This window comes from Mustela erminea, chromosome 3 (assembly GCF_009829155.1).
Source record: "Mustela erminea isolate mMusErm1 chromosome 3, mMusErm1.Pri, whole genome shotgun sequence".
In the NCBI taxonomy this organism is placed as follows: Eukaryota; Metazoa; Chordata; class Mammalia; order Carnivora; family Mustelidae; genus Mustela; species Mustela erminea.
Window position 1 is genome coordinate 152,663,049 of NC_045616.1, and position 25,994 is coordinate 152,689,042.

The 25,994-nt window shown below is 51.6% G+C and overlaps 1 protein-coding gene and 1 long non-coding RNA gene across 2 annotated transcripts in view; one reads left to right on the forward strand and one right to left on the reverse strand.

Moving 5' to 3' along the window:
- The window catches only part of ANKH (ANKH inorganic pyrophosphate transport regulator), a 128,078-nt gene that overhangs the window by 87,668 nt on the left and 14,416 nt on the right, over nt 1-25,994 (forward strand). Inside the window, exons 5-8 of the mRNA XM_032337734.1 lie at nt 3,872-4,042; nt 5,720-5,854; nt 7,960-8,052; nt 12,051-12,146. Coding sequence (XP_032193625.1) covers nt 3,872-4,042; nt 5,720-5,854; nt 7,960-8,052; nt 12,051-12,146 — 495 coding nt within the window. The remainder of the gene's footprint in view (nt 1-3,871; nt 4,043-5,719; nt 5,855-7,959; nt 8,053-12,050; nt 12,147-25,994) is intronic.
- Nucleotides 13,127-22,062, reverse strand: LOC116587061. The gene is made up of 2 exons (XR_004284287.1): nt 19,466-22,062; nt 13,127-14,842 (listed from the first exon to the last, which is right to left on the reverse strand). It is a non-coding gene; the product is annotated as an uncharacterized LOC116587061 (long non-coding RNA).

The following is a 25,994-nucleotide window of genomic DNA, read 5'->3' on the forward strand; positions in this document are numbered from 1 at the left end:
CTGCGTTTTCCCCCCACTCTGGGAAACGAGGCGCCCCCCTTCTCTGGCCCAGAACCGCGGCTTCCACCTGCACTTTCTCAAGAACGGGGTCCAGCTGGCTCTCCGAGACCTGTTGTCTCTCCCCTGGGTCGTTTCTCCTGACGCGTAAACGTGCTCACCCACCTGCCGTTGTAACAGAACCACAAGGGCAGCTTTTTCGTGCTCCCGTGTGCCTCTCGGGCTCCAGTTCTGTTACTTCCCAGCCAGACTTCCAGGAAGGGAGTTTTGCTCACTGTCTGCATTTCTTTTCTACTTCTGTCCTTTGACCACCTCCAAGTCGGCTCCCCGGGGCGGTGTGGGGGAGGTCTTGCCAATGACCTCTGTGTCACTTGATCCACGGGACGGTTCCGTCCACTTCCTGGCCGTCTCTTTACTCCCTTCACTGCTCGCTCCTGCACAAAACGCGGCCTCGCTCTGGAACTCAGCACCGCCCGCCTGCTCTGTCTCCTCCTCCTGGAGGCCCCTCCTCTACAGATGGGACGATGTGGACGGTCCTCGAGGCTTTCTCTCTCCTTGCTGTGCTCTGTTGGAGAAGAACCTAATTCACGCCCTAGGTCTGTGCCATCTCTAACAGGACCAGCGATTCCCGAATCAGCCGCGCCCTGTCCTCTGAGCACCAGACAACATATCTATATGCCAGTCGGATCCTCGGCGCCCCCTAAGCTCAAATTCATACCTTCTCTATCAAGGGTTTCAGTTTTGAGCAAACCCGTGGCACTGTCACCGGGTCAGAAGCCTGGGGACCATCCTCTTCATCACCAGGCCTTTTTGATTTTAATCTCGGGTGTATCTTTGATGCGCTCTCTGCTCCCATTACTACCCCCTCGCCCGGGTCCGAAGGAGCCCCCGTCCCGGCCGGACCGCTAGAGAGGTCTCCCGACCGGCCTCTGCTCTGGCCCCTCCTCCTTTCCTTCCTTCCCCCGCTCTGCGGCCACAGTGATCTCTGCTCTTGGAAATTCTGGCCACGCTGCTCAGAAGCTGCTTTAAACATTGCTTCCCGGGGTTCCTGGGATAAACAGTCAAAATCCAGGTCATGGCGACAATGTTCAAGACGCTTGGCCCGTGCTTCTCGCCGGCCTGGCACTCCTCTCGTCCCCTCGCTCCTGCCACCCCCTCCACGGGCACGCCATTTAGGGCCCTGGTGTGGCAGAGGACCCTTTCATGGGTCTTTGCTTCGGCCCCTCTGCCCAGGAGGACTTGCTCTGCCTCACGCCCTCGTCCCTGCCACGGACTCCTGCCACACCCTGCCGAGGCTGCAGGTCTCGATTCAGGTGGCACCGGGGTGCCCTCCCTCGAAGCAGCCGGGCCATCCCAGCAAAGCCTCGCTGCCTCCACCCCCGCAGTAGACACTCCTCAGTGTCCCTGTCTGGTTCACGTCCCCACTCCTGCACTGGACCGTCAGCTCCCGGAGGAGAGTCTGCGACGATCTTGTTTACCTCTGGGCTTTCGGGCACTGCATACAGGGTCTGTGCAGAACAGACTCTCCTGGGGAAAATCCTTACCAAGGAGAGTAGGTTCCTCCTCGGAGAATCACCTGATGTTTCTGGTGGTAATACCAGATTCAACATCATAATTCTGGACTGAAATGCAGAAGACCCCATGTTATTTTTAACTGATGAGTAGTACCGTACACAGTGACGATGGAAGCTCTGTGATGGGTGCTGGGCCCCACGGCATCGAGCTGTTAAATGGGGAGCTGGGAAGAGCCGCTGGCCCAGGGCATCCCCCTCCCTCGGGCCTGCATAGCTCACCCCCTTCTTGTCATCACCACACTTACTTCTCGTTGGCTCGTGTCCCCCTTTCCCTTCTTAACCGCATCCTCCTCCATGGCCCTGCCCAGCAGGCCTCCATCTCACGTGGCCATCCTGACGGCTCTGGGAGCCTTCCTGGATGTGGCCATGGAGGGCTCAGTCCTCAATGTATTCCTTTCTTGTACAGCGAGTTTTCAGCCTTTATGCACGGTCGTCATTGTTCCCACTGTGGGTTTCTGTGTGCCGAATGGTCAGCTTGCCGAGACCCTCGACGGACGGTCAGCTTGCCGAGACCCTCGACGGACGGTCAGCTTGCTGAGACACTCAAGCGGGAGTTTGCCTGGGGGCTCCGTTGAGCCTTCTGAGGCATTAGACACATCCCCACACGTCTGGGCCCCATCACAGAACTCCCGGTCCTCCGTTCCTAATACTGTATGTCCCTAGTGAGACTTCCCCAGGTTGTGTCAACATCTTCAGTGGCATTTTCTACTTGTCCCACTTGAAAGGAACAGGCACGGGGCCAGTTACGGGCATCTTGACTTCATCCGTGGGCTCCGCTGCGTTTTGGGGGAACAGGAGCAGGAGTGTGAGTGCCACCCCAACTGGTGTCTGCTCACGTCGTCGGTGCAGCTGCAGCCTGGTTGTGTCCATGTGGCCAAGCCCTGCCTGAGGCTCCCGGTCCGAATCGGCCTCGTGTACTGGGTTCGAGAATGACAGCTGGCATAAGACGCAGCCCACATTGCAAACAAACCACCTCCAACATCTGATACTTCTACTGCGCTCACAAGTCTGTATAACCTTGATGTTCTCTGTTCCTTCCGGCAACCGAATGCACTCATCCAGCTCATCATGCTCGGTCCCCAGCTTTCTTTTCAACTTTCAGTCATCGCCGATTCCTTGGGACTGCAGTGTTGGGGTTAAGCCTCCATGGGTCAGGACCACTCTGTGGTGGTGTGTTTTGCATCCCTGTTGTTCCGTGGATATTTGGCCATTAACGTCACGGTAGCTCACAGCCCCCTGGCCAGCTCAGACAGAGGAGGATGCAGCTCTTGATCTCGGGGTTGTAGGTTCAAGCCCCACATTAGGTGTGGAGATTGCTTAAAAATAAAATCTTTTTTAAAAAGTCAGTGGAACTCCAGAATAGTGTCCCCCTCCCCGTTAGTTAATTTTTGTGGTCTTCTGTCTTCAGTGGTCTTCTGAATGTGTGAATCCCCGGATGGCTCGATAGAGGCTGGGCTGCTCCTCGGACTTTTATAGACAGGAAAGCTAAATACTTGTTAAATTTTTTCAGAGATTATACAGTCAGTAGAGATTAATACTTTATTATTTTAATCTCTCCTGACTCTATTTTTTGAACTCTTCCACTTTTTAAGTTAGTATTTTAAACTTAAATTGACTTTGTTTTGTAATAATTGACACTGGTGCTTTTTGCAGCATTTTTAGCAAACTTCATCTTACAAATGTTAATGTCTGTTATTCTGTATATGCCGCTGATCACCACTACTTTTTCCTTGTGGACTTGGGCCTTCGTTGTGGATTACATGTGCATATCAGGATCCAGGCTCAAGCGGGTAAAACTCTACCACATCTTTGGGGGTCTGGGGAACAAAGTGTCCAGATGTTTTGTAATGAGATTGTAACTAGATATATCATTGCCTTCAAAGAGTCTTAGAAAAGGCCGGCCTGGGTGGCTCAGTTAGTTAAGCGTCTGCCTTTGGCTCAGGTCATGATCCCAGGGTCCTGGGACTGAGCCCCGCATTGAGCTCCCTGCTAATTGGGGAGCCTGCTTCTCCCTCCCTCTCCACCTGCTGCTCCCCCTGCTTGTGCACTTTCTCTCTCTGTCAAATAAACAAAATCTTAAAAAAAAAAAATCAAAGAGCCTTGGAGGGGAAAATAGCAAAGCGATTGTGTGCTGTTCCCCTGAGGACACACGGAGCCCGGCCCCAGCTCCTGTCCCCCCATCTGCCCTGAGGTTTTCACTCGGAGGTCCGCCTCGTCAGGGTGCCAGCAGCCGGCGGGCACACCCGTTGACGGGTTCTGTCGTCTCCCCTCTGACATGTCCTTGTTTTCCCGCCCTCCAGGTCGTGTTTGTCGCCATCTTACTGCACAGTCACCTGGAGTGCAGAGAGCCTCTGCTCATCCCCATCCTGTCCTTGTACATGGGCGCCCTCGTGCGCTGCACCACCCTGTGCCTGGGCTACTACAAGAACATCCACGACATCATCCCCGACCGGAGCGGACCGGAGCTGGGGGTACGGCCTGTCTGTACATCCGGGGACGGCCCTCTGGGAAATGGGAGACCCGTATACAAGCCTGTGCCCTGAGATGTCCAGCACCAGGGCACATCCAGAGGCAGACACAGAGTGGGGGGGGGTGGTGAATGGCTTTGGGAGAGGTCACGGTGCAGCCTCCTTGTTTGCATATAGGGAAACTGAGGCACAGTGGGTCAGGTCAGGCTGAGGAGTAGATACAGCAGTTTTGGTTCTTCATACCCCCTGTTGTCAACAGTAAGTCGTTCTGTATATTCATCAACAAGGAGCTGGGGGCCCACAGCTCCCATTTAACCTTGCATTTGGATAATTTCTGAGTTCACAGCAGGAGCCCAGACTTTGTACTTTATACTTTCCACCTTGGCCAGACACGGTCGCTCATTCGGGTGCCTCCTGTGGTGTGAGCAGAGAGTGTAGCCACCATGGGCAGCACAGAACTCTGCTCTCTGCCCTCAAGCAGCTGCATTATGCCCCATCCCGTAGATGAGAGCGACACAGAAGCAACAGTTAGACGGGAGCCCAGACAGCACGCAGGATACAAGACCTCGGAGTGCAGGGAGGGAAGACAGTGATGGGGTCTCAGAAGCTCCCCCACCTCCTGGAAGGTGACAGAAGTGGAGTCAGATGCCAGCAGGGTATAAGCCTCCCCAACTGGCCCGACCACTGTTTCAGCATCAGTGCAAGCAGGATCTGACATGTATATGCTGACCCCACCCATCGGTACCAGACGTCCCTGGGCTTGGTTTCCGTCTAGCTGTGGGGCCGATACGCACGACTCCACGCAGCCCCGAAGAAGGCCTCACACTCCACCCTCTGATCCTGCCTTTGAGCACAGCTTACTCTTGGCATAATACAGAACAATAACTGTATTGACCACTTACCTCGATCCGAGGCGGGCCGTCAATAAAGTCTGATCTAGTTGTTTCCGTCACTAGGACACCCACATCAAAAGGGTCTCGATGGTGACAATCCATCTCTGAACCCTGAGCCGCCAGCAAGGGGAGATAAAAGTGGCTGGCATGGTTCCACGATGTGACTTACCCTCTGAAGAATCAAAACCGAAGTTAAATCATGAAAGCCAGCCTTTAAAGATTGTACACCTTTTAGTTTTGTAGAATTCTCAATAAATCACCTTGACCATGCTTTCATTTTTATGCTTCTGAACATTCACGTGACTTCTGTCAGAGCTTTCAGAATAAGATCCTTGGTAATAGATTTATACCTCAATAATTAGGTACAATTGTGACCCAACTGGCTGCAGAAATAAATTATAGTAATTTTTTTTTCACTTCTGAGAGTTAAGTTCAGTTTGGTGATTAAAACAAAAACCAATTTCCAGCCTGTTTTCCAGGCCATGGAATTGCGTTCTTTCTGGGTTAGAACTGCCCTGTTTGGAAAAGAGTGATTTGGATCCATCAGACTTAAATGTGTGCTTTGATTTCACGGTAAATTGCCAGCTGTCTGAGTTAATTTCTAATAACACTGTACGTTTTATTTTAATCTGAATTGGCTTGGCTACAGAGGCTTTTCCTTGTATTATTTTTAAGTACAATGAATTGACTCATTATTGACATCAAAAGGAAAAGCTTTGGCTCTGAATTGTTTTTTCTGTTCTGTTTCTAGAATTTAGTGAATTTGTATCTCCATTTCTTGACACAGGGAGATGCGACCATAAGAAAGATGCTGAGCTTCTGGTGGCCTTTGGCGCTCATCTTGGCCACACAGAGGATCAGTAGGCCAATCGTCAACCTCTTTGTTTCCCGGGACCTTGGTGGTAGTTCTGCAGCTACTGAGGTAGGGTGGTTTCTAGGGATGGGGGCACTTGTGGTCACCTTTTAAAGAATGGGGGCGGAGGGTGGGGAAGTGGACACAGACTTGTTTCCGATTTACCTAGAGAACTCAGGTAATTCTGTGGTATTGTAATGGACGACCATTCACACTCAGAAGCCAAGAGGCTCTTAGAATCGTGGGACTGTTTACTTCTATGAATATGGAAGGAAACATCTCCTTCATCCTTCTTGTTGACCAGATCTGAGGCATGGGCACAAGGCTAAGGGTGCAAAACTAGCAAGAAGCCGGGCTGGTCAAGGAATCCAGATTTTTCTGACTCCCGTCCGGTGGCCTTTCCATTTTCCTGTGGAGTCAGTGTGATGCCAACATTGTGGTGGCCGAAGACCACGGACTCTGCCGTGTAGCAGCAGACGTGACCAGGCCCAGAGCGGGAGGCCCAGGGCCCCCATGTCGACCCAACCCACTCTCACCTGTTCCTGCCCCGCCTTCCGGCAGTACGCCCCTCCCCCCACACCCCGGCCCATCGTGGCTCTCTGAGCTCTTTGGCAGTCCGCCCTCCCCCAAATGAGGATCTCCATTATTTACTCACTCGCAGCTCAAGAAATTTATCTGGAAACTGGCAGCTACTCCAAAGAAAGAGTTGAATCATTTTTTCCATCTTTCAAGTATGGTATGAACAAATCCAGTTACTTCATTTGTCTCCTCCTCCGCTGCCCTCCGGAGACTTGATTCCGTCTCTGGAACTGTGGAGCCTTCAGGAAGGCCGGTGGCTGCTCATTAGGGCCTTCTCTTTCCACGTCGCCCTTGGATGCGCCGTCGGCGTGTCTCCAGCCGGGAATCTCCTGCCAGTTTCCATGTCCTGGGAAGCAGCTCATGTGGGCTTGGAAAGGGACACACATGAATCACAAGCAGGACGCTTTCTCCTGCCTCACTTTGTTCTTGGACTTTGTGTTTTGGATCACGAAGGTCATCTTGGGTGGTTCTTACAACCCAATAGCTTTTTCAGTTAACACCAACAGTTTAAGTTGCTCAGAAAAAACGTATGTGACCCCATTAACTTGTGTGCTGGCATTCCATCTTCCTCTTTGAAAAAAAGGAAAAAGAAAAGAAAAGAAAAACCAAGGTAAATGACCTCAGTGGCATAGAGACTCAGCGTGTAGGGTACAGGACAGACGTGTATTGACCATCTACTGCATGTCCGCCATTTATGCACATGTCATGGACTCCCAGCAAACCTTTGTGATGGATCTCATCATTCCCATGGTTCTGCTGGAGGAACAGACAGGGAGGTCTGAGAGGGTCCCTGCTTCACACAGCTGGAAGGTGACCAAGGGAAGGTTTGGGTCTACACAGTAGTGTTTTCGCCCAGCTGGGGACTTACCCGTGTTCCAGGCATGAGTGTAATGTTAATGAAAATAGATGAAGCCTGTACTTCTCCTTTACTAGCTAGTTAGAGTTGAACTCTGCCAAAATGTAGGGTTTGATGCTTTGTTTTCACTCGCCTTCATTTTCATTTGCATAAGAAGAGAAACTCTCATTTTCACGGAAGGATATGTTTGGTTTCCACAAGAAATATTTCTTTAGTTTTCTTAAATTAAAAATCAAAATTGGGCTATTCTGGCCGGACAGATTAAAAGTGAGTTGAGTCAGAAGGAGAAAACCATAAAGCCACCAACTAGCGCCTACTGCCAGCCACCCAGAAGGAGAGGAATGAGGCGTAGACGTGAACCCTAAGCAAAGACAACCTGGAGAGCAGAAAGGGCTCAGAATCGCATTTCGGGACTCCAGAACTGGGCTAGACTGGAGGGTTCCATTTGGCTCAATGGAAGGAACAAATGTCCCTGGTCTGGTGGGCCTGGGTTCAAATCGTAGCTTGTCCAGCCAACGCCCAGGCTCGCGATCCCACTCCCATCCGTGGTCGCAGTGGAGCACTTGACGCTCCCCGTTCCCCCAGTCCCGCCTGCGGCCGGCCAGCGCTTCTCGCCCAGTGTGGAGTGATCCGTCTGTGGTGGCCGCACCGAGACCGCTGCCTCTGGCCCGTGGCAAGAGCGGCTACTGGAGATGCTCCCTGGGACGCCGACACTAACTGCTGGCTCTTTCTCTTGTAGGCAGTGGCGATTTTGACAGCCACATACCCTGTGGGTCACATGCCATATGGCTGGTTGACGGAAATCCGTGCTGTCTACCCGGCTTTTGACAAGGTGAGCACCTGTGCGGCGTGGTGTCGGAAACACTCGCTTTAAAATTAGCCTGTGATAGACAGGCATCTCCGATGAGGAACACGCTGTTTCCCCGTCTCACCTCCCTCTGTAAGATGAATGTGGGGTGGGGCCTGGGGGGGCGTCAGGCGTCACTGTGGGCTATTTCCCTCAGAAAATAACAGAAGTCATGAAGCTTACTTTCATGTCAATCCTCTAATGCCCTCCAAACGATATTCACTTGTAGGTAATTCTGATTAAGAAATGATTAAATTTTTTACAAGGGGAAAATATAATCTCAAAAAAGTTTATTACATTGGATTTTGTTTCTGTGGTTTGTTGTTGTTGTTTTTTTTTTTTTTTAATTAAACAAATGTTTTGCTGGCCTCATAGCAGATGTGAAGGTATAGACAGGATTGAGCCCTTGAGGTCCTAAGCTTCTGGATGGATGTCTTTCGGTATACGCAGTGTCCATGCCCCCCGAAGCTGTCTGTGCAGCGGCCTGGGTCCAGGTTTCTTTGGATGCAGCGGACTTATCCCCACTGAAAGCCTCTGTTAACCACAGCTCTGTCCCCGCTGCTGCTTGCACAAAACCCTTCAGACTCGCAGCCTGCGGCTGGGTCGGCATTGTCCTACCAATCGTTGAACTAATGTGCTTTATCATTAAAGCTTAATGACTTGACCCTGTAGACATTTATAGCAAAACATAAGCCCCAAAGATAGTGTACAATTTTTTTAAAGATTTATTTGTGTATTTGAGAGAGAGAGAGAGAGAGCGTGCGCGCACGAGTGAGCGGGAGGCAGGGGCAGAGGGAGAAGGAGAGAGAAATTCAAGCAGACTCTGCTGAGTGCGGAGGTCAACACGGGGCTCGAACTCACAACCTGAGATCATGACCTGAGCCAAAACCAAGAGTCAGTTACTTAACTGACTGTGCCACCTGGCGCCCCTATACAATGTTTTAAAATGAAAAATAAGGGGGTGCCTGGGTGGCTCAGCCAGTTAAGCGTCTGCATTTGGCCCAGGTCATGATCTCAGGGTCCTGGGATCAAGTCCCGTGTCAGGCTCCCTGCTCAGCGGGGAGTCTGCTTCTCCCCCTCCCTCTGCCCCTCCCCACTGCTTGTGCTCTCTCTCTCTCAAATAAAAAGACAAAATCTTTTTAAAAATACAGTGAAATGAAAACTAGGAAAAAAGCACACACCTGCACTTGTATTTTTCACACCAACCCTTTTGCCTTGAATTTCTGTAGAACCAGCTCAGAGCCATTTTATCTGATCCCAACAAGAGCCCTGGGATATGAGGAGAGGCGGCCTCTTCGCTAGGGACCCCAGCCCAGGAGCTCTGGCCACTCGGGCAGCGTGGGTTCTGGCTGGCTGAGGCTGGGCTCCCTCCTCACCCCACTCCCGCCCACTGCCAGACCCACGTGGGCATCCGGAAGCCCGGGAAGTCCACAAAGCAAGGCCCAGCCACAGGCCATAAGGGGCGCTCTCTCTCCACATAGCGTCGGCTTCTCAAATGTGTGGTTGTCTGTGGGCTTCTGGAAGAGGGCACAGCCTGTGGCGTGGAGCCCCAGAGAGGTTTCCTCTGCACCTCGCACCCTGAGCCAGGGCACTCCCCAGCAGACTTTTCTCCTGGCAGTCCCTGTTTGCATGAGTTTAACCCAATCTATGAGCAGACGTTGCTGCTTTCCTTTTAAGGAACATGAACATAGAAGTAAATCCTAGAAAACCGAGATGGATATACGTCTTTTTGCTAAATTTCTAGCTCTTGGAGAATCAGATTATATAATAAACCTAGAGGAGAACAGCAGGTACTAAATATTAGGAACTCCTGGCTGGGAAAGTCTCATCTGGAATGTTTTTGGCTACCTTGAAATAATACCACTTAACAATAGCAATACGGCACTGTACGGTTTCACAGGGAGCATCCAAGGAAAACTTGGTTTTGCCCGTGATCACCCGGGTTAGGTGCTGTGAAGCAACCCCTGTAGCGAGCGTACATCTCGCCAGCAACTGCGGTCACGCAGAATCCTTCTGGAGCCTCCCTCTTTGTTTCCGGGCATTCCAGGGAGCGCCTCCGAGCCGTCTGTGTGAATGCTGTCTATTCACCCAAATCTGAGACACCTCTGTGCGGACTTGCAGAGTTGGCTGCACTGACAATGGAAATCCTAGCCTCTTTGTGCGTTCCAGAATAAGGGATTTGACATTTCTTGCATAACTTCTGACGGTTCTCGCTAAATATCCACTGGGAGCATTTCGCAGTCGTACATAATCTCTCCGACGTTCAGTTATCATCTGCAGAAGAGTCTGCGTCTAAGCGCATCGGGCAAACAAAGCGAAACACACCTGCCAATCTAACGATACGTGCTCCTTTATTCCAACACTGCTGCCAGAAATACGCACTGTTTTTGAAATGAAAGCACACCTGGGGGTCTCTGGCACCCTACTGTCCCACCACAGGTGACATGTGGCACACCACTGTCCCACCACGGGTGACACATGGGGCATGCCGCTGTCCCACCATAGGTGACATGGCTGATGCATCAATGTCTCACCACAGGTGACATGTGGCGCACCACTGTCCTATCACAGGTGACGTGTGGCACATGCCGCTGTCCCACCACAGGTGACACATATGGTACCCTGCTGTCCCATCACAGGTGACATGAGTGCTTTGAGGTTGTTTGATTCTTTGGGGTGAGCCCCCTGGGCACCTCTCTCACGGGTCCCCCAGGGCCAGAGAGATGGAGAGATGCACCTACCGTGACTTGCACTTCACTGTAGCAGCCGAATCTGTTACTGAGAAAAGCAGATTCACTTTAGAGGCTGGACTTAGGAAAACATAGGCTCGACCAGATGTTTGTGCTGGAGGCATCATGGGGAAGGGATGTGAGAGATCTCCAGCAGCCTCCAAAGGAAAGGAACTGTCAGAAGCTCTTTTCTGAGTGGAACCTGTCTGCGCTCTGCCTCTGTGTCTTTTGTTCAGCGAGACGCAAGCCACTTGCTGGGGGCTGGCTTCTCTCGGTCACCTCTGGGACTGACTGGATCCCAATGGAGGTGGGGGGCTCTTTCCTCCGCTCGTTTTCATGGTGAGGGACCAGACACTTGTCTAATCAGGTGGTGGGCATGCCTCACAGTGGCACTGGGATGGTCTCAGGAAGCCTCGGGAATATGCAAAAGGACATTTGAGCTGTCCGCACTCCTTGCTTAAAATTAAGCGTTAACAGAGATGGGCACTTTCTCTACTCAAGAAAGATCATGCTGAGTGGCAGGAGGGAAAGAGTAGGGTGAGGGGCACAATCCTTTATCCCAGAGAGCCAGTGCCTACCTCACAGGCTTCCATGCCTGCCCCCCGAATACATACCCACGCCCGGAGAGCTCTCGGGTTGACCAGCACTCCAGCAAGAGGGACCCCAGGGTAGTTAGGAGTCAAAGGTCAGAGAGGCTTTCAGAAACAGATGGGCTGTGCCACTGACATGCCCTCAAAAGGGGGCTTTGAAAATTAGAAGATCCAATAGGACAAGGAGGAGCAAAGGCACGAAATGGGAAAACACCACGTGTGTTAGGGGCAGAGCAAGAGCTTCTGTCTGGAATCCGAGGCGGGTAGTCAGCATCAGGGCAAGCAGGACTGAGAATGCCCACCCGTCCTTCCGGTCTGCTGGCGGGGAGGATGGGGCCCCAGAGGGGAGCCGTGGCTTCGAGGAGATGCCAGGTGACCAGGAGGGGCCGCACAGGTTGGGACCCTGGGCTAGGCTGGGTGGGGGCCCGGTGGCAAGGGGAGCGCACATTCAGGAGACCCTGCCCAGCGTCCATCTGTGACTCCCTCCGGTTCATGTTCACGTCCAGCAACCTGACCGCTGCCTGAGAGAGACAAAGTGACAGCCGTTTTCCCAGCTGTCAGGGGACATCTATACCTGAGACGCATCAAATAAAACCGAAACAAGACGTTCTTCAAGTGGCATGTGTGGTCAGCCGAGGGTAACCTGTCCTCCTCTTCCCCCTAGAATAACCCCAGCAATAAACTGGTGAGCACGAGCAACACCGTGACCGCGGCCCACATCAAGAAGTTCACGTTTGTCTGCATGGCCTTATCACTCACGGTAAGGGGAGAGACCGACAACCCCACGCCCCCTGCCAGCATTGTTTTTGGGAAAGGGGAATGGCCATTTTAAAGGGAGGACTGTTGTGTTCCATACTTGTAATGCTATACGGAATTAATTAACAACCCAAAATATGAACAGTCGTTCCTTAGGGAGGTCGTTGAATCTAGGAATAAAGGGTAGACTTCTGGCAGGTCTGGGGACTACTAACATGCTGAAAGAAGGCAGACTTTGCCTTTTTTTTAAAAAAAGGCAAAGTTCTTTTGTTTGCCTTTTTTTTTTTAAAGATTTTATTTATTTATTTGACAGATAGAGATCACAAGTAGGCAGAGAGGCAGGTAGAGAGAGAGGAGGAAGCAGGCTCCCTGCTGAGCAGAGAGCCCGATGCGGGGCTCGATCCGAGGACTCGGAGTTCATGACCTGAGCCGAAGGCAGCGGCTTCACGGCTGAGCCACCCAGGCACCCCTGCCTTTTGTTTTAACAGTACTCTTGTCTTACTGAATAACTTCTGATCCCGTTTTCAACATTCAGAGTCAAGCGTATAAACATCCCTGACCCTCTTCCAAATTGAGTTGGTGTTACTTGAGTTAGCGCAGTAGAAGCTCCTCCCCCATCCCACTTACGCTGCTTCCGTCTGCTGGCCTGTAAGAGCCCAGGCCCTGGGTCATTCTCGCGGACGTAGCCGTGAGCCCCAAGGACAGCCCCGCGCTCTGCGCACGGCCTACATAAACAACACTTTCTTTATCCATCCCCATGGGTAATTTCAATGTAAAAAATACTGTTCAAAAAACTTGGAAAAAATGTGTACATGGTCGATAGCCCAAAGCACATGGTATAAAATTGAAGGTTGTTTATAGTAGCAAAACAGAAAGAAAAGCACTTTCATAAACAAACTTACATTGTAGACCATGCCCTTTGAGTTCTAAAAGTGGAGATGACAAGGAGGTAAAAAGAAATGCAGGTCTCTCTCTTTTTTTTTTTTTTTAAGATTTTATTTATTTAGAGCGCACTTGAGGGTCCGGGCATGGGCAGGGGTGCAGAGAGAGAGAGAAAATCCCAGACTCCAGAGAAAATCCCAGACTCCAGCTGAGCGCGGGATCCAATGACGTGGGGCTCGAGCTCATGACCCTGAGATCGTGACTTGAGCCAAAATCAAGTCTCAGAGATCCAATCAACTGAGCGACCACAGGCGCCCCAAAATGCGGGTCTTTTGAACTCAGTCCAGTCTTCCTCTTTGTTGTTGGGCTCCGCAGTTCCTCCTAAGTCCTGTAGAAATTCTCTGTTTATAAAGTACAAGTATGTTCCAGAAATGCCAGGGGTGTGCAACTCTCGTCATTGAAAACCAGGGCAGAAGGGCTGGTTACGCTGAGGAGAGGAACACGGTGACTCTGGCCCCTTTTCCTTTCGTCACAAGAACTATTGGCTTGATGAGCCCTGATGGTGGTCCTTAGTTATCATCGAGCCCTAAGCTCGTTTTAAACCTTTGATGGATATTTTTCCAAAGCCCATGACTTAATCTTTGATCCACGGATCCTACGCCTGAATAGATTGTAACAAGGGCAACATGAAACTAATAGCCGGTCACGTCACCCATCGTGACCTTGCGTCCTCAGCAGCCCCTTGCCCCTACCTGCCCCTCCTGTCAGTCCCTCCCTCCTGACTCTGCTGGAGGAGGCAGGAGAGGGGCGTCAGGAGCACCTTCTGTGCCACCTCGCCCAGGAGGAATTCCCAACAGCGCGCCTGTGTCGTCGGTTACCCCAGAAACCCTGCTCCCCTATTTGTGTTACTTCTCTATGGTGTGCAAGTTTTTCCATAGTTCCCTAAAATATTAGGAAAACAGTCAGCAACCTTGAAACTGTTTAAAAGAGTATTTTAGAAAAAGCTGAGAAGGCTTCTATTCCAGGAACAGACCTCAGCTTTTGGAGACGATGGGAAATGATTGGAAGTCAAAAGTTGAGTTGAACCTAGTGCCAGGTTCTGTGACTTGGCCCTCATCCCTCACTGAGCGCCAGAAGCTTCTAGTTGTCACTGGCTCGGCGATCCGGGTCTGACCTCCGCTGTCTGCTCTCACTCCGGTTAAACTTCTTGCCCGGCTACAGCTGAGTCGGATGGAGAACTCCACCAGCCTGGGTTTGAGGCTGTTTCTTCTCTGGTCTGGTGCGCGGGCAATAATCTGTCGCTCTGAGACAAGAAACTGGTTTGTTTCTGAAATGGTGATAACTTAGAAAAATGCCTAGATTTCCCAGATGAAGACTTTATTTATTTCATTATTCTACTCGTGTCTTCCTTCCTGTAGCTGGAGTGTGTCAGGGTAGATTTTCCCCACAGAAATGGAGACTCAGAGTCCTTCCTTGGAAAAAAACTTGGAGACAAGTGAGCCAAAACCCTTCCTTTCTTAGAAGGGGAAGGGGACTCAGAGAGGATTAGTGACTCACCCGAGCACCTGGAACAGAACCTGCCAGAAGCCAGCCTCCAGGCTCGCTCTCCGGGCCCTTTTGTCCCAACTGTGAAGTTTTCAGCGGTAGGAACCGCTCTCTGGCCCTGAGCCTCCAGACGCGGGCGTCATGCTTGAAATGGCAGTTTCTTTCACACAAAAAACAGGAGTATTTGAGTTAGGTGCTCGGGAAGTGTCTCACATACATTACGCTTGCAATGGTTCAGTCCATTGGTCCAACAACTTAACCACAGGAATTGACCTTAAAAGACATAGGGGGAAAGTAAGCAACTTTTTTTTTTTAGATTTTATTTATTTATTTGAGAGAGCATGAGAGAGAGCTTGAGCAGGGGGAGGGGCAGGGGAAGAGGGAGAAGCAGACTCCCCGCTGAGCAGCGAGCCCTGCATGAGGCTCAAACCCAGGACTCTGGGATCATGACCTGAGCCGAAGGCAGACGCTTCACTGACTCAGCCTCCCAGATGCCCCTGTAAGCGACTTTTTTAATTTGGAGTGTAACTGACACACAATGTTACCTTAGTTTCAGGTGTAGGGTTGGTTTCTGGTTTTTCTTTCCTAAATTAAATGTTAAGCTGTCACTATAATGTGTACATTCCTTTTTGTAGCACTTCCTGTATTTAGTCTTCACATCTGTCGCTCCTCGTAGGCTCTGAAGTGCCCACATCGGGTGTGCGACGTAGCCACCTACCACCCCCAGGGCCAAGCGTCCTGTCTGATAAAGGAGGTGCTCAATAAACCGCCACTTAAGACTCACCTCTGAGTCAAAGGTACCAATGGTACCCACCCCGGTGAACGACAGTCTCTTTATTTGCCCTCAGTTTATCCGACTCTTAAAGCTTTTAAGAGGTCCTTTCCTCTCAAGTCCATTTTTGTTTTGTTTTAAAGATTTTATTTATTTGACAGAGAGAGATACAGCGAGAGAGGGAACACAAGCAGGGGGAGTGGGAGAGGGAGAAGCAGGCTCCCCACTAAGCAGAGGGCCCGATGCAGGACTCGATCCCAGGACCCTGGGATCATGACCTGAGCCAAAGGCAGACACTTAACAACTGAGCCACCCAGGTGCCCCCCATTTTTGTTTTTTTTTAACTTTAAGACTTCTTAGTGCTGGGGAACTAACATCACCGAAGTCCACCGAAATACTCAAGAGCAGTGCACATTGTGTTTATTCCAATGGGTGAGGTTACATACTCTGAGCTTTCTCCCATCCAAGTACTAACCAGGCCCGACCCTGCTTAGCTTCCGAGATCAGACGAGATTGGGCGCGTTCAGGGTGGTATGGCCGTAGACGACTCTGAGCTTTCTGATGGTTCCAGAACCTTCTGTACATCACCTGGGATCAGGGCATTCTCTAGCGCTCTGCTTCTTTGGGCTCGCTGGCTCTTCTCCTCGGGTCTTTGAGAAGAGCTGACTCCAGAGATTCTACAGACCCAGGGATGCTGACTCTTTTTAAAGAGAAAATGTGTGCTGTCTAGAACAACAACAACAAAAAAATCCATCTTTCCATCAGAGTGGGCTCATTCTTGGAGCCCTGACATTTTGGGGGTCAACATCCACCTTGGCCTGTGAAAAATACGGCTGTGTCACCTTTGATGGTTAATAAGACACTAATACTCCAGTATGCTACAATGCACAGCGTTATTCACACCCTAGTATGGATTCGCAATGTAGTTCAGAGTTTCTATCCTACTCCAAAAGTGGGTTCTGCCTCATGCTCTTATCTGGGAGTGTTCCTTCACGGAAGGCAGCAAACGTCTGTGAAGAGGGGTTGAGGAGGTGGGTAGAGTTGAAAAGGACAAATACTCTGGAAGCATCTTCCTTTCGGCCCCTCGGAGCTGCCTTCAGGAAGAAGCGCTGATGGTCCCGTTTGATGGCAGGGAGGGTGAGGGAAGGGGGAGCTTTAGATCCTCCAAGAGATGAGCTTCAAAATGGTAGAACTGTCAGGTCAACTGGGGTCCCCTCCGTGGCAGCAAAGGAGCAGACATGGATGCAAACCGTGTTAACAAGATGACTACGGACGGCCCAGCTGCTGTTTGAAGTAAAGGAACACACGGCTCGGAAACGTACACAGCTTAAAGCAATTTGGAAGGAAGACTTTGGATAGTGGGCTGCATTGCAAGAGCCTGTGGCGTGGCGGCCACACAGAAGAGGGCACATGGCAGAGCAGCCATCAACCATGCCCACAGCAAGGCTGAGCCGGTGTTGGGATCTGAACCGGTGGCTGGTTGTGCCCCAAACCTTCTGCTAGAGCCTGGGTCTCCATCACTGCTGTGACTGACGTGAAGCCCAGTGATAATCATTATGTACTAAAGGCTATTTCTCTAGCAGAAAACCATGGGGAACACAAGGTGGACGAAGTGGTGATGAGCTTGCAGTCAGGAAGCAGGAACAGCATTCATTCCTCTTGGGGAAAGGCACTGATAATAACAACTGTACAGAAACTCACCCTCTTATTAGCTAGCCTCTCTGGATTTACCCTGAGTCCTTCCCGGGTTCTAGAGTTAGGGGTAAAATAGGAACCGCTAACCAGGGTAGGATGTGTCTTCTCAACAATCCTTTTGATATATAGACAATAGACTTCGATTCCTGGGTGCTAGGCCAGTTTGGTGAAGCCAGTGGATTGACTTGCTAAATTTATCAAACTGCCAATCCACTCCAGATATTTTCTTTACCTATTTCTTTCTTTTTTTTTTTTTTAATTTATTTGACATAGAGAGATCACAAGTAGGCAGAGGCAGGCAGAGAGAGAGGAGGAAGCAGGCTCCCTGCCGAGCAGAGAGCATGATGTGGCGCTCAATCCCAGGACCCTGGGATCATGACCGGAGCCAAAGGCAGAGGGTTAACCCACTGAGCCACCCAGGCACCCCTCTTTACCTATTTCTAAAGTTAATCAAATTAAATGGAGAAGTCTTAACATCTTTGGGTGATTTTAGTTGACCGATATCTATTTTGATTTCACAATAGCATTTTAAGAACATTTGGTATTCTCTTAAGCTCCTTTCTGCTCTAGCTTTGGGGAGCAAGTGCCAAGAGGGCGGCCTCTCTGCTGCAAGAGAGTTGGAGAAGAATCCGTGCAAGGCACAGGCTTGGCTGCTGATGAGGCCTCCCCAACCCCCTTTCTACAAAATGGAAATGGGTATCTGTCCAAATGGATCTTGGCAGGCAGAGCTAGGCGGGTACTTTTGTGCAGTGAACAACCTATACAGTCATACCCAGCATCCCTTTAACCCAGAGAAAGACAAGAGGGGAAGATGAAGAGTGCGGGTCAGAAGGAGAAGGGGGAGAGACTATGGGTTAGAAAATGAACAGAGAGGTTGGAAGTCAAGGCAAAATGGAGTAGAGACAGAGGTGAGGGACACAGATAGGTCAGGAGGATGTGAAGGCCCCAGAGACCCCTGGGCCCTGCCTATCCTCCCAGTACAAATCACTATAAATTCTAGAAGAGTTAAAAAGACAAATTTTTAAGAAATCAGTGAATTTGACAGATTGTCAGTTGGCCAATTAAGCTCTTCCAGTTTTTGGTGAGCTGGCCTATTTCAGGAAGGCAGGTATAGAGTGAGCGTCTTCCCAGCTTCTCCAGAGGTGGCTTTGAGACCCCAGATTCAGACCCTGCCGAGGTCCTGGGATTCTGCCAGGGTGTCCAGAGTATATCCCACTGGCCTCCCTCATCTTCAACAAACGGAGGCTGTTTGGTGGTGTGTACGTGTGTGTTGCCGTCACTTAATGTGGGGAGAGAAAGTTGCCACCAGGTACCAGCAGACAGCACTGCCTCACACAGTAGGGTTCCAGGCAGGAGCTGTTACTACTGGAGAATCTGGTTCTTTCTAAAAACTTAAAATAGGTTTTTACTCCAGATCCTCCTAAGCTTTGCTTTTTTGACATCATGGGTAGTAAAAAGGGAAAGTGTAAATCTGCCTTCAACCCTGAATCGTCTGTTCCAAACTCTCATGGCTTGAATTATGTCCACCAAAAATTGCTATATTGAAGTTCTAGACCCCTCTCAGTCCCTCAGAATGTGGAAATAGGTCTTATTTGGAAATAGGTTAAGATGCGTTCCCAGTAGGTGAATAAGGAAGGTGTGGGGACTTTAATTCAGTAGGACTGCTGGTCTGAACGGGGGGGGGGGGGGGGGGGGGGGCGCATCCAGACCATGTGTTGCGGCCAAAAGCCAGGACAGGCCTGGAGGGGACCGTCCCCAGACACTGCAGACTGATCGCGGCACTGCCCCCCTGACTGCTGGACTCCAGGCCTGGGAGGCCAGAACCTCGAGCTGCCCTAAGCCTTCCAGTTTGGGGAACTCACACCACATTGTTTCCCAAAGAAAGAATCTTCCTGTAGTCACTGAAGGCCATGTGAATTGATCAGCCAAACGTAACAATTCTGCAACTTGTTTTCTTTTTTATCTCCCCACTTACTGTTTCCATAAGACATCTCTATTCTTTTATTTCCCAATTCTCCATGTAAGATAAAAGTATTATTCGTGGGGATGGGATGGTCCCAGATTGATGTGATTAACTATATCTCTGCTGATGTGGGATTTTGGGGGCTTGCGGGGCAGGGTGGTGTTGGCATCCCAGCGTCCAGGAGAAGCAGCCGTGTTCAATTTAGGTAACTTTGCTCTCCGGCTTTGTTCTGCTTTCCACTAATCGAATGACCTAGAGCCTCTGCACCAGGCCCTCCGTCACAAACACTGGGAAGCCAAAACACATTCCCGCTTTCCTGGGAACAAATTCAATCGTATTTATTCCCCCAAATTTTCTCAGAACGTTGATACTTCCACTTCTTCCCCCTCGGATCTTATAAATGGTATCTGATTTGGCACAAAATGATACAGATTACTTAGTTTCGGTTTACCGGGTCTGAACACACCTGTGTTGTGCAGAGAGCACATGTCCCAGTAAGATGCGGTCATCCCCACCTGGGGGTGCGACAGAGTCCCCATCGGCCGGAGAATCCCGGCCGGCCCCGCATCCCTGGCATGTTTCCCAGGCTCCCCCAGGCTCTTCTGGCGCAACAGCAGGTTGATCAGAGTAAGATGACGGTCGTGAACTGTTGCTCAGGCAAAATGGCAAAGTAACCCAGTGGGGATTCATTCGCAGACGTGGAGGAGTCCTCTTTCATGACTCTCTGGGGTTCTTTCAAGCGGTTTTTATTAGTCTCTGCTGACAGTCAGAGCCCGTCCAGACCCTCCCGACAGCCGTTCACAAGAAGATGCACGGACAGCACGAGGCTGAGGTCCGCGGCTTCTCGGGTTTCTGACCGCAGTCGCGCTCACACAGCACATGGCGCGTGGGGCCCTGGGCGTGTGCGTGTTCCCGCTGGCCCGAAACTCTGGGTGTCCTCTTGATTGACACTGGTAGGATACGTAGGGCGTCAGCAAAGCCGGCGACATATATCTCCGTGATCTCGAAGAGCGCCACGCCGACGTGTGTACCTCGAGCTGTGTGTGATATGAGCACATCGAGGACATTAGACACCAGTTCGCACGTCAAATGGTCATTTTGTGTGCTTACCGACGCCGGAGACCACAGGACCCGGGAACAAAGGAGAACAATCAAAAAACACTCAGGTCACACAGGTATGTCATGGCTCTGCCTCTTCCCGTCCCCTGCCCCTGGAGGTGGACTTGGAAGGTGACCTGGAAAGTCCAGTCGCTTTTAGGTAACGATGGATGGCCTTTGCCTCTCTTTCATCTTCCCTGAGAGACGGCTCTTACCGGATGGGGCTCAGAGAGCTCAAGAGCCTCACAACTCCGAGAGGGGCTCGGAGGCAGGGCTGCATGTTCACTGAATGGCCAGGGGGCCAGGGAGAGGGATTGACCTCCAGCTTGAATTCAGTGCCACAGAGTATGGTGTTTACCCATGTGTCCCTGAGGTCCCAGCACCTGGGGTCAAATACTGGCTCCTCCGTGCACCTGCTCAGCTTGGAAGGTCATCGAAAACAGCCTCAGCTTCCCTGGCTGCCAGAAGGACATGATAAAAATACCCACCTTGTAAGACCTTTCAGCTTAACTCGAGTCAGGCAGGCTGTAAGCCAAGAGTGCGGTTCCCGTGCTCGGGGAGTCCCCAGACACACAGGATTCCAAAGGAGCATAAGATGTCTGCCTATGTAAACAAACAGCTCTGGGTACCTTGGATGCCAATGAGTGCATCTGTGAGTTTTTCTAGTTTTACTAATCTATCCTTCCAAATTCCCGTGGGAATTTTGGGGGCATTTCAACAAAAATCGGCATCTGGATCGATTTATACATATCTTCTATAGAAGGACATGACGCATACACAAGACGTATAAGGCATGCACCATTTTTCTCCCTGAGGCCCGGGAAAGCTCTTCACATGTCCCATCGCACCTTCCTGTCTGTAGGCTCCAGGGTGGGGTACAGACAGTGCCCCCTCCAGCTCAGAAATGTCTGTCACCCCACAGTCTGCTGTGACCCTGCAAGAGAAATCGATGTTTTTCAGTCTTCTGGCTCAGAAGTCCAGTATATCTGTAGACACCAACCAAATATGAGACGTGCCCGCAGGGGAAGAGTTTAAGCCACACACGTGTGCATCGCAAACATTGTCCAAAGCCTGAGCTTTGGAATGAAGCGCGAGGCTCTGCTGGTGGCGAGCCTTCCACCAGGCTGGACCCCTGCTGCCTGCCTGGCTTTGAGGCTTCCACAGGGAAGTAAACACACCAAGTCTCTTTGCTCGTGGGATTTCTCATCTGGAGAAGACAGGCAGGGCACGGATATGACGGAGTCGGGCCTCGGGGTTGTTCCTCTGGCTGGTGCAACAATCACCACAGACCTGATGGCTTAAAAAACCACCGGAGTTTACTCTCTCGTTGTTCTGGAGGCCAGAAGCCGAAATTCAGTGGACAGGGCTGCTGCCGAAGGGTTGGGGGGCTCCCTCCCTCCTGTGGCTTCAGAGAAGGGCCTGGTCCTTGTGCTTCCCAGCTCCCTGAGGCGGCTGCCTTGGTGGACCACGGCACTCCGGTTTCCGGCTCCCTGCGCATCACCCCACCCTCTCTGTGCGTGCCCGGACCCCCCCTTCCCCAGCCCTCATGTGATGTTTAGGGCCACCCAGACATTCCCAGATAATCTTATCTCAAGATCCTTAATTTAATCACACCTGCTGCTCTACAAAGTGATCGATACTGGTGTGGCCTGGGATCTGGAAGGCAATCTATCTTTTCACGGCCCCTCTGCAAAGTGCACAGGGAGCTTTAGAGAAAAATGAAAGGCAGCAGCGTGAGGGAGAGGCCGTTTCGGACGGGCAGCCGGGGAAAGCGGGGCTGAGCGAACACATCGGTGTGCAAGCAGGTGCCTGTGTGCTCTCCTCTCTTCCGAGTGTATGAGGCCATCTCTCTTTGGAGAGCATTCCGGCCCCTTTCAGAAGCCCCAGCACTACGCGGTCTTACCTCCTTTCCACAAAATTTGAAATCTGTTTTCTTTAGGTCATTGTTTTTGGGGGTTTTTTTTTGTTTTTACTGTCCCCGGTTACTAGGGGGAGGGCGAGGTGGGGGCCAGTCCCTCACTCCCATGTGAGCCTCCTCCTCCTCCGGGCAGGTCAGAGTCCCATCCCGGAGGCTGTCCTCCATCTCCGACCCCAGCCTCCCGAGATAAGCCTTGTGCGGGAAGGATTAGGGTGGAGGCTGATGGACAAACAGTGACCGAGGGAGTGGTCTGTAGAAATCAGGCATGGGATTGCAACACACCGGGCTGCCTCTGCCACCCTTGCCTTCCAGAGCCTCAAGCCTGGAGGGACATAGAGGCCATCAAGGGCTGGAGGCCACTGCAGAATTTAAGGCGAAGATATCTGGTATTGAAAACATGTTAATCCTAAGGCTTCAGGGCTTCAGGCCTCGAGGGACCCTCCAGGAGGGGCAGAGAGCAAGAGAGCAGCGTCAGAGAAGGAAGCAGACCGGTGCTTTCTCTGGGACGTGCGAGATAATCCCTTTCGGTGAGGTTCAGATAATCCTGAAATACTTCTTATGCTGTTCACACTAGATAAGTCCCCAGGAAGCACGAATCCTAAAGCTACGAACAGGAACTCGGCTCTGCCTCCTCGTCCCTCCAGCTCCCTTTGGAAGCTGAGTCTCTGTCCCCATCAATACATAGAGCATCCCAAATCCTGGCCAGCACCCGGCTCCGGCCACCTGCTGCTCTCTGGGTCCGAGGTGCTGCTGGCAGAAAAAGCAGCATCTTGGGGAAGGAAGGTGCCCTGCCTGCAGGCTGGGGACATCTCCATGACCCGCGCTGCCGGCCGCTGCTCCCGTGTCCCCCGTTAGGAGCCATTTTGCATTATTTAAGGGCCAGTGTTGCATCCTGGGCTCTAGATGAATGCTCCCATGTCCCGTGTCCATCTACTTTCCACGTGTAGAGGGGAGGGCCTCACATGCTCTGGCCGCACGTCCCTCCTCCCCTCTTGGTGCTTCGTGGGGTCGCATAGCACATCACCCCGTAAGCATCAAGAATTCCTGCTTCGGAACATGCCCGGTTCAGGGCTGCCTGGCAGGAAAGCCCGTCCGGCTGTGTGCCAGGGCGCTGCCGAATCTGAGCAGGCAAACCAGGGAAAGCCCACTGTCCCATGAGACCTTGTCTGGCTGGCCCTGTCTTCAAAGACTGAAACATCTAGCTCATGAGAGTGACCCAGTCTCACCTTCCTGCTGCTGAACTTCTCTGCGGGCTGTCCGTCCCTCGGCCATTGGGGCAGCGGACACTACGGGCCTTATTCCGGCCACAGTACCATGCTGACCCTGTGTCTCCAACAAGGACGGCCTGTTTGAGGCTTTGTTCTGCCTGGTGGCCCCACCCCCGCGCCTGGACACTGCCCGCCCGTTGTTCACATTATCCGGGAGAAGAAAATGACCCTCTTGTGCATGGGGAGGACAAAAAGGACCCAAGGTAAATAAACTGAATTCGAAGCTTTCTCCCTCGCTGCCCCACAGTGTGTAGCGACGGAAGGTTCTTGGTGCGTGATCAGAAGGGGTAGGAGCTGCTCCTTCCCACGAAGCTCCGCTCTCCTTTCCCACTTTCGCCAGCATCTGCTTTTTAAGAAAATCCTCACGGCCCTGCAGATTTGTGGGGCTTACTGGTTTGTTGGGAAGAACTCTGAGGAGGTGAAAACAGTGACGATTGGTGCCCAAAATTCCACCAAAAACTTCATCATGAAATGACAGTATAAAAAGGTCTTTTCATTGCAGTAAAATGCATCCAGTGGAACACGTAACATCTTTTTTTTTAATTTAATTTTTTTTCAGTATTCCATAATTCATTGTTTATGCACCACACCCAGTGCCCCATGCATACGTGTGTGTCCTCCATAATACCCACCACCAGGCTCCCCCAACACCCCCCTAGCCCTCTCCCCTCCAAAACCCTCAGTTGGTTTTTCCATGTCCGCAGTCTCTCGTGGTTTGTCTCCCCCTCCCGTTTCCCCCAACTCTCTTCTCCTCTCTGGAACACTTAGCATCCTAACCATTGTTAAAGAACAACATGGTTAGAAGAGGAAAAAAAGCAACATTGTAAAGGTTTTCAAGTTCTAAGTGTTAAAGTACATTACATTCATACATACATTGCATACGCGAAGGTCAGTACATTCTCACGGCTGTGCTCCAGCCACCACCGAGGTCCAGCCGCAGAGCTCTGCATCTTGCAAAGCTCAAACTCTCCACCCACCAAACAGCTCCCCGGGCTCCCTGCCCCCAGCCCTGAGCACGTTTCAGTTTGACTGTGAGCAGCCAACGGAAAATTAAGGCTAAGCAGAACCTTGGGTTGGAACTTTTTAAATACTCTTCCAATCGAGCAAGAATGGGAAAGAATGAAAAATTCTGCAGCTAACAGGAACGCCCTCTGCAGACTTGGTGCATGGCGCCCCCTGCTGTAGGAAGTGCGTCATTTCCGCCTTGCTCGGAGCTGGGGCTTTGCTCTGGGCGAGGTACTGAGTGTCCTGATGGGGTGTCCTAATGGGGCAGTTTCAGTCCATCGAAATGATGGCAGGGATAATTCCGTTTTCATATTCTTGTAAAAAGCTGACTTTAAAATGTACATCCGAGAACATGAACTTTTTACCACGGCTGTGCTTTCACACGGGCAGGGGGCTGGGGGTTGTGCACGACTCCCTTAGGAATGTGTGCTGGGGAAGATGTGTAACAAGTGTGACTGTCCTCAAGACACACTGAGACTATCAGGGACGCCACAGACACTCTGTGACGTGCTTTTCCATGTTTGGCGTCTCTGTGACAGCTGCGGTCTACCCCATCTCGTTCCCCTACTGCTGTCCGCCGGCCTGACCTTACAGACGCCGGGCCCCGCGCCTCCCTGCTGGCTAGTGATGTCATACTCGTGACCCTTCCTCTCCAGGTTTTCCCTGCCTGACTTTTTCCTCTGCGAAAGTGTCCTCTCCCTCTGCGTTGTCCCTGCTGTCCCTTCTCTGTCAGGGTGGATCGGCGGTCCCCTAGAGCGCCAGCCCGCAGGTCGGCAGCCATGCCCTCTGGCTGTTGCCCCAGGCTTGCCCCCCCTTCACACCCTGTCACCCTCTTTAATGCCGATGTCCTGAAATGGGGCTCGTTGGCTATTTTCACCCATTGTGTCTGCTTTAGTCATTCCTGCTCTAGTAAGATGGCATTTTTTTTTTCTTCAAAACTGGGACTCACGCTGGTTTCAAGAGGCATCCTGAAAACATGCTGGGTCATGAGCTCACTATTTGCACTGGGAAAACTCTTCCAAAGGACCACGTCTAGCTCAGGTGGCAGCCAGCAAAAGGGAGGGAGAAACTGGACTAGACAGGCCAGAAGGGCACCCGCGGTGGCCCCGGGCTCCAGGCTGACGTGGAACACAGCTCATTCGCATCCCGCCATATCCCTCCCTCTTCCGGCCTCACCTCTGTCCCCAGCACTTCCCTTTAATACTAACCGCAAATTCCTCCGAACCGACCCTTCCTCTTCTCTCCGCCAACTCCCTGTACTGTAACTACAGTTACAGTAACACCCACCCCCCACTATGACGGGGCTCCCTGCTTCTGCCTGTGCCCCCCCACTGTCAGTCCTCACACAACACCAGAGAGCAGCGGGCCTGTCAGCACAATATTCTAACCATGGCACCCCCATTCTCCACCCCCCTTTCCCCCCCGCCTGGCCCAGAACCATGACCATGACCCACAAAACCCTCGCCGAACTCCCCACCCCACCCCACCCCACCCCTGCCATAGGCATATGGCCAACGCCATTTGATCTTAAGAATCAAAAGGCCAAATGATGTTCCTCAGGTCTTCATCAGCTCTCCCTGAAGACTCAGGCAAGACAGGCATGGGCTACCCAATAGGGTCCTGCTTTTTCTGATGGCGCCCCTCCACCCGCAAGCAAATCAAATCCGCATGCCTTCCGAATGTCATGACATGGGACACAGCTCCCC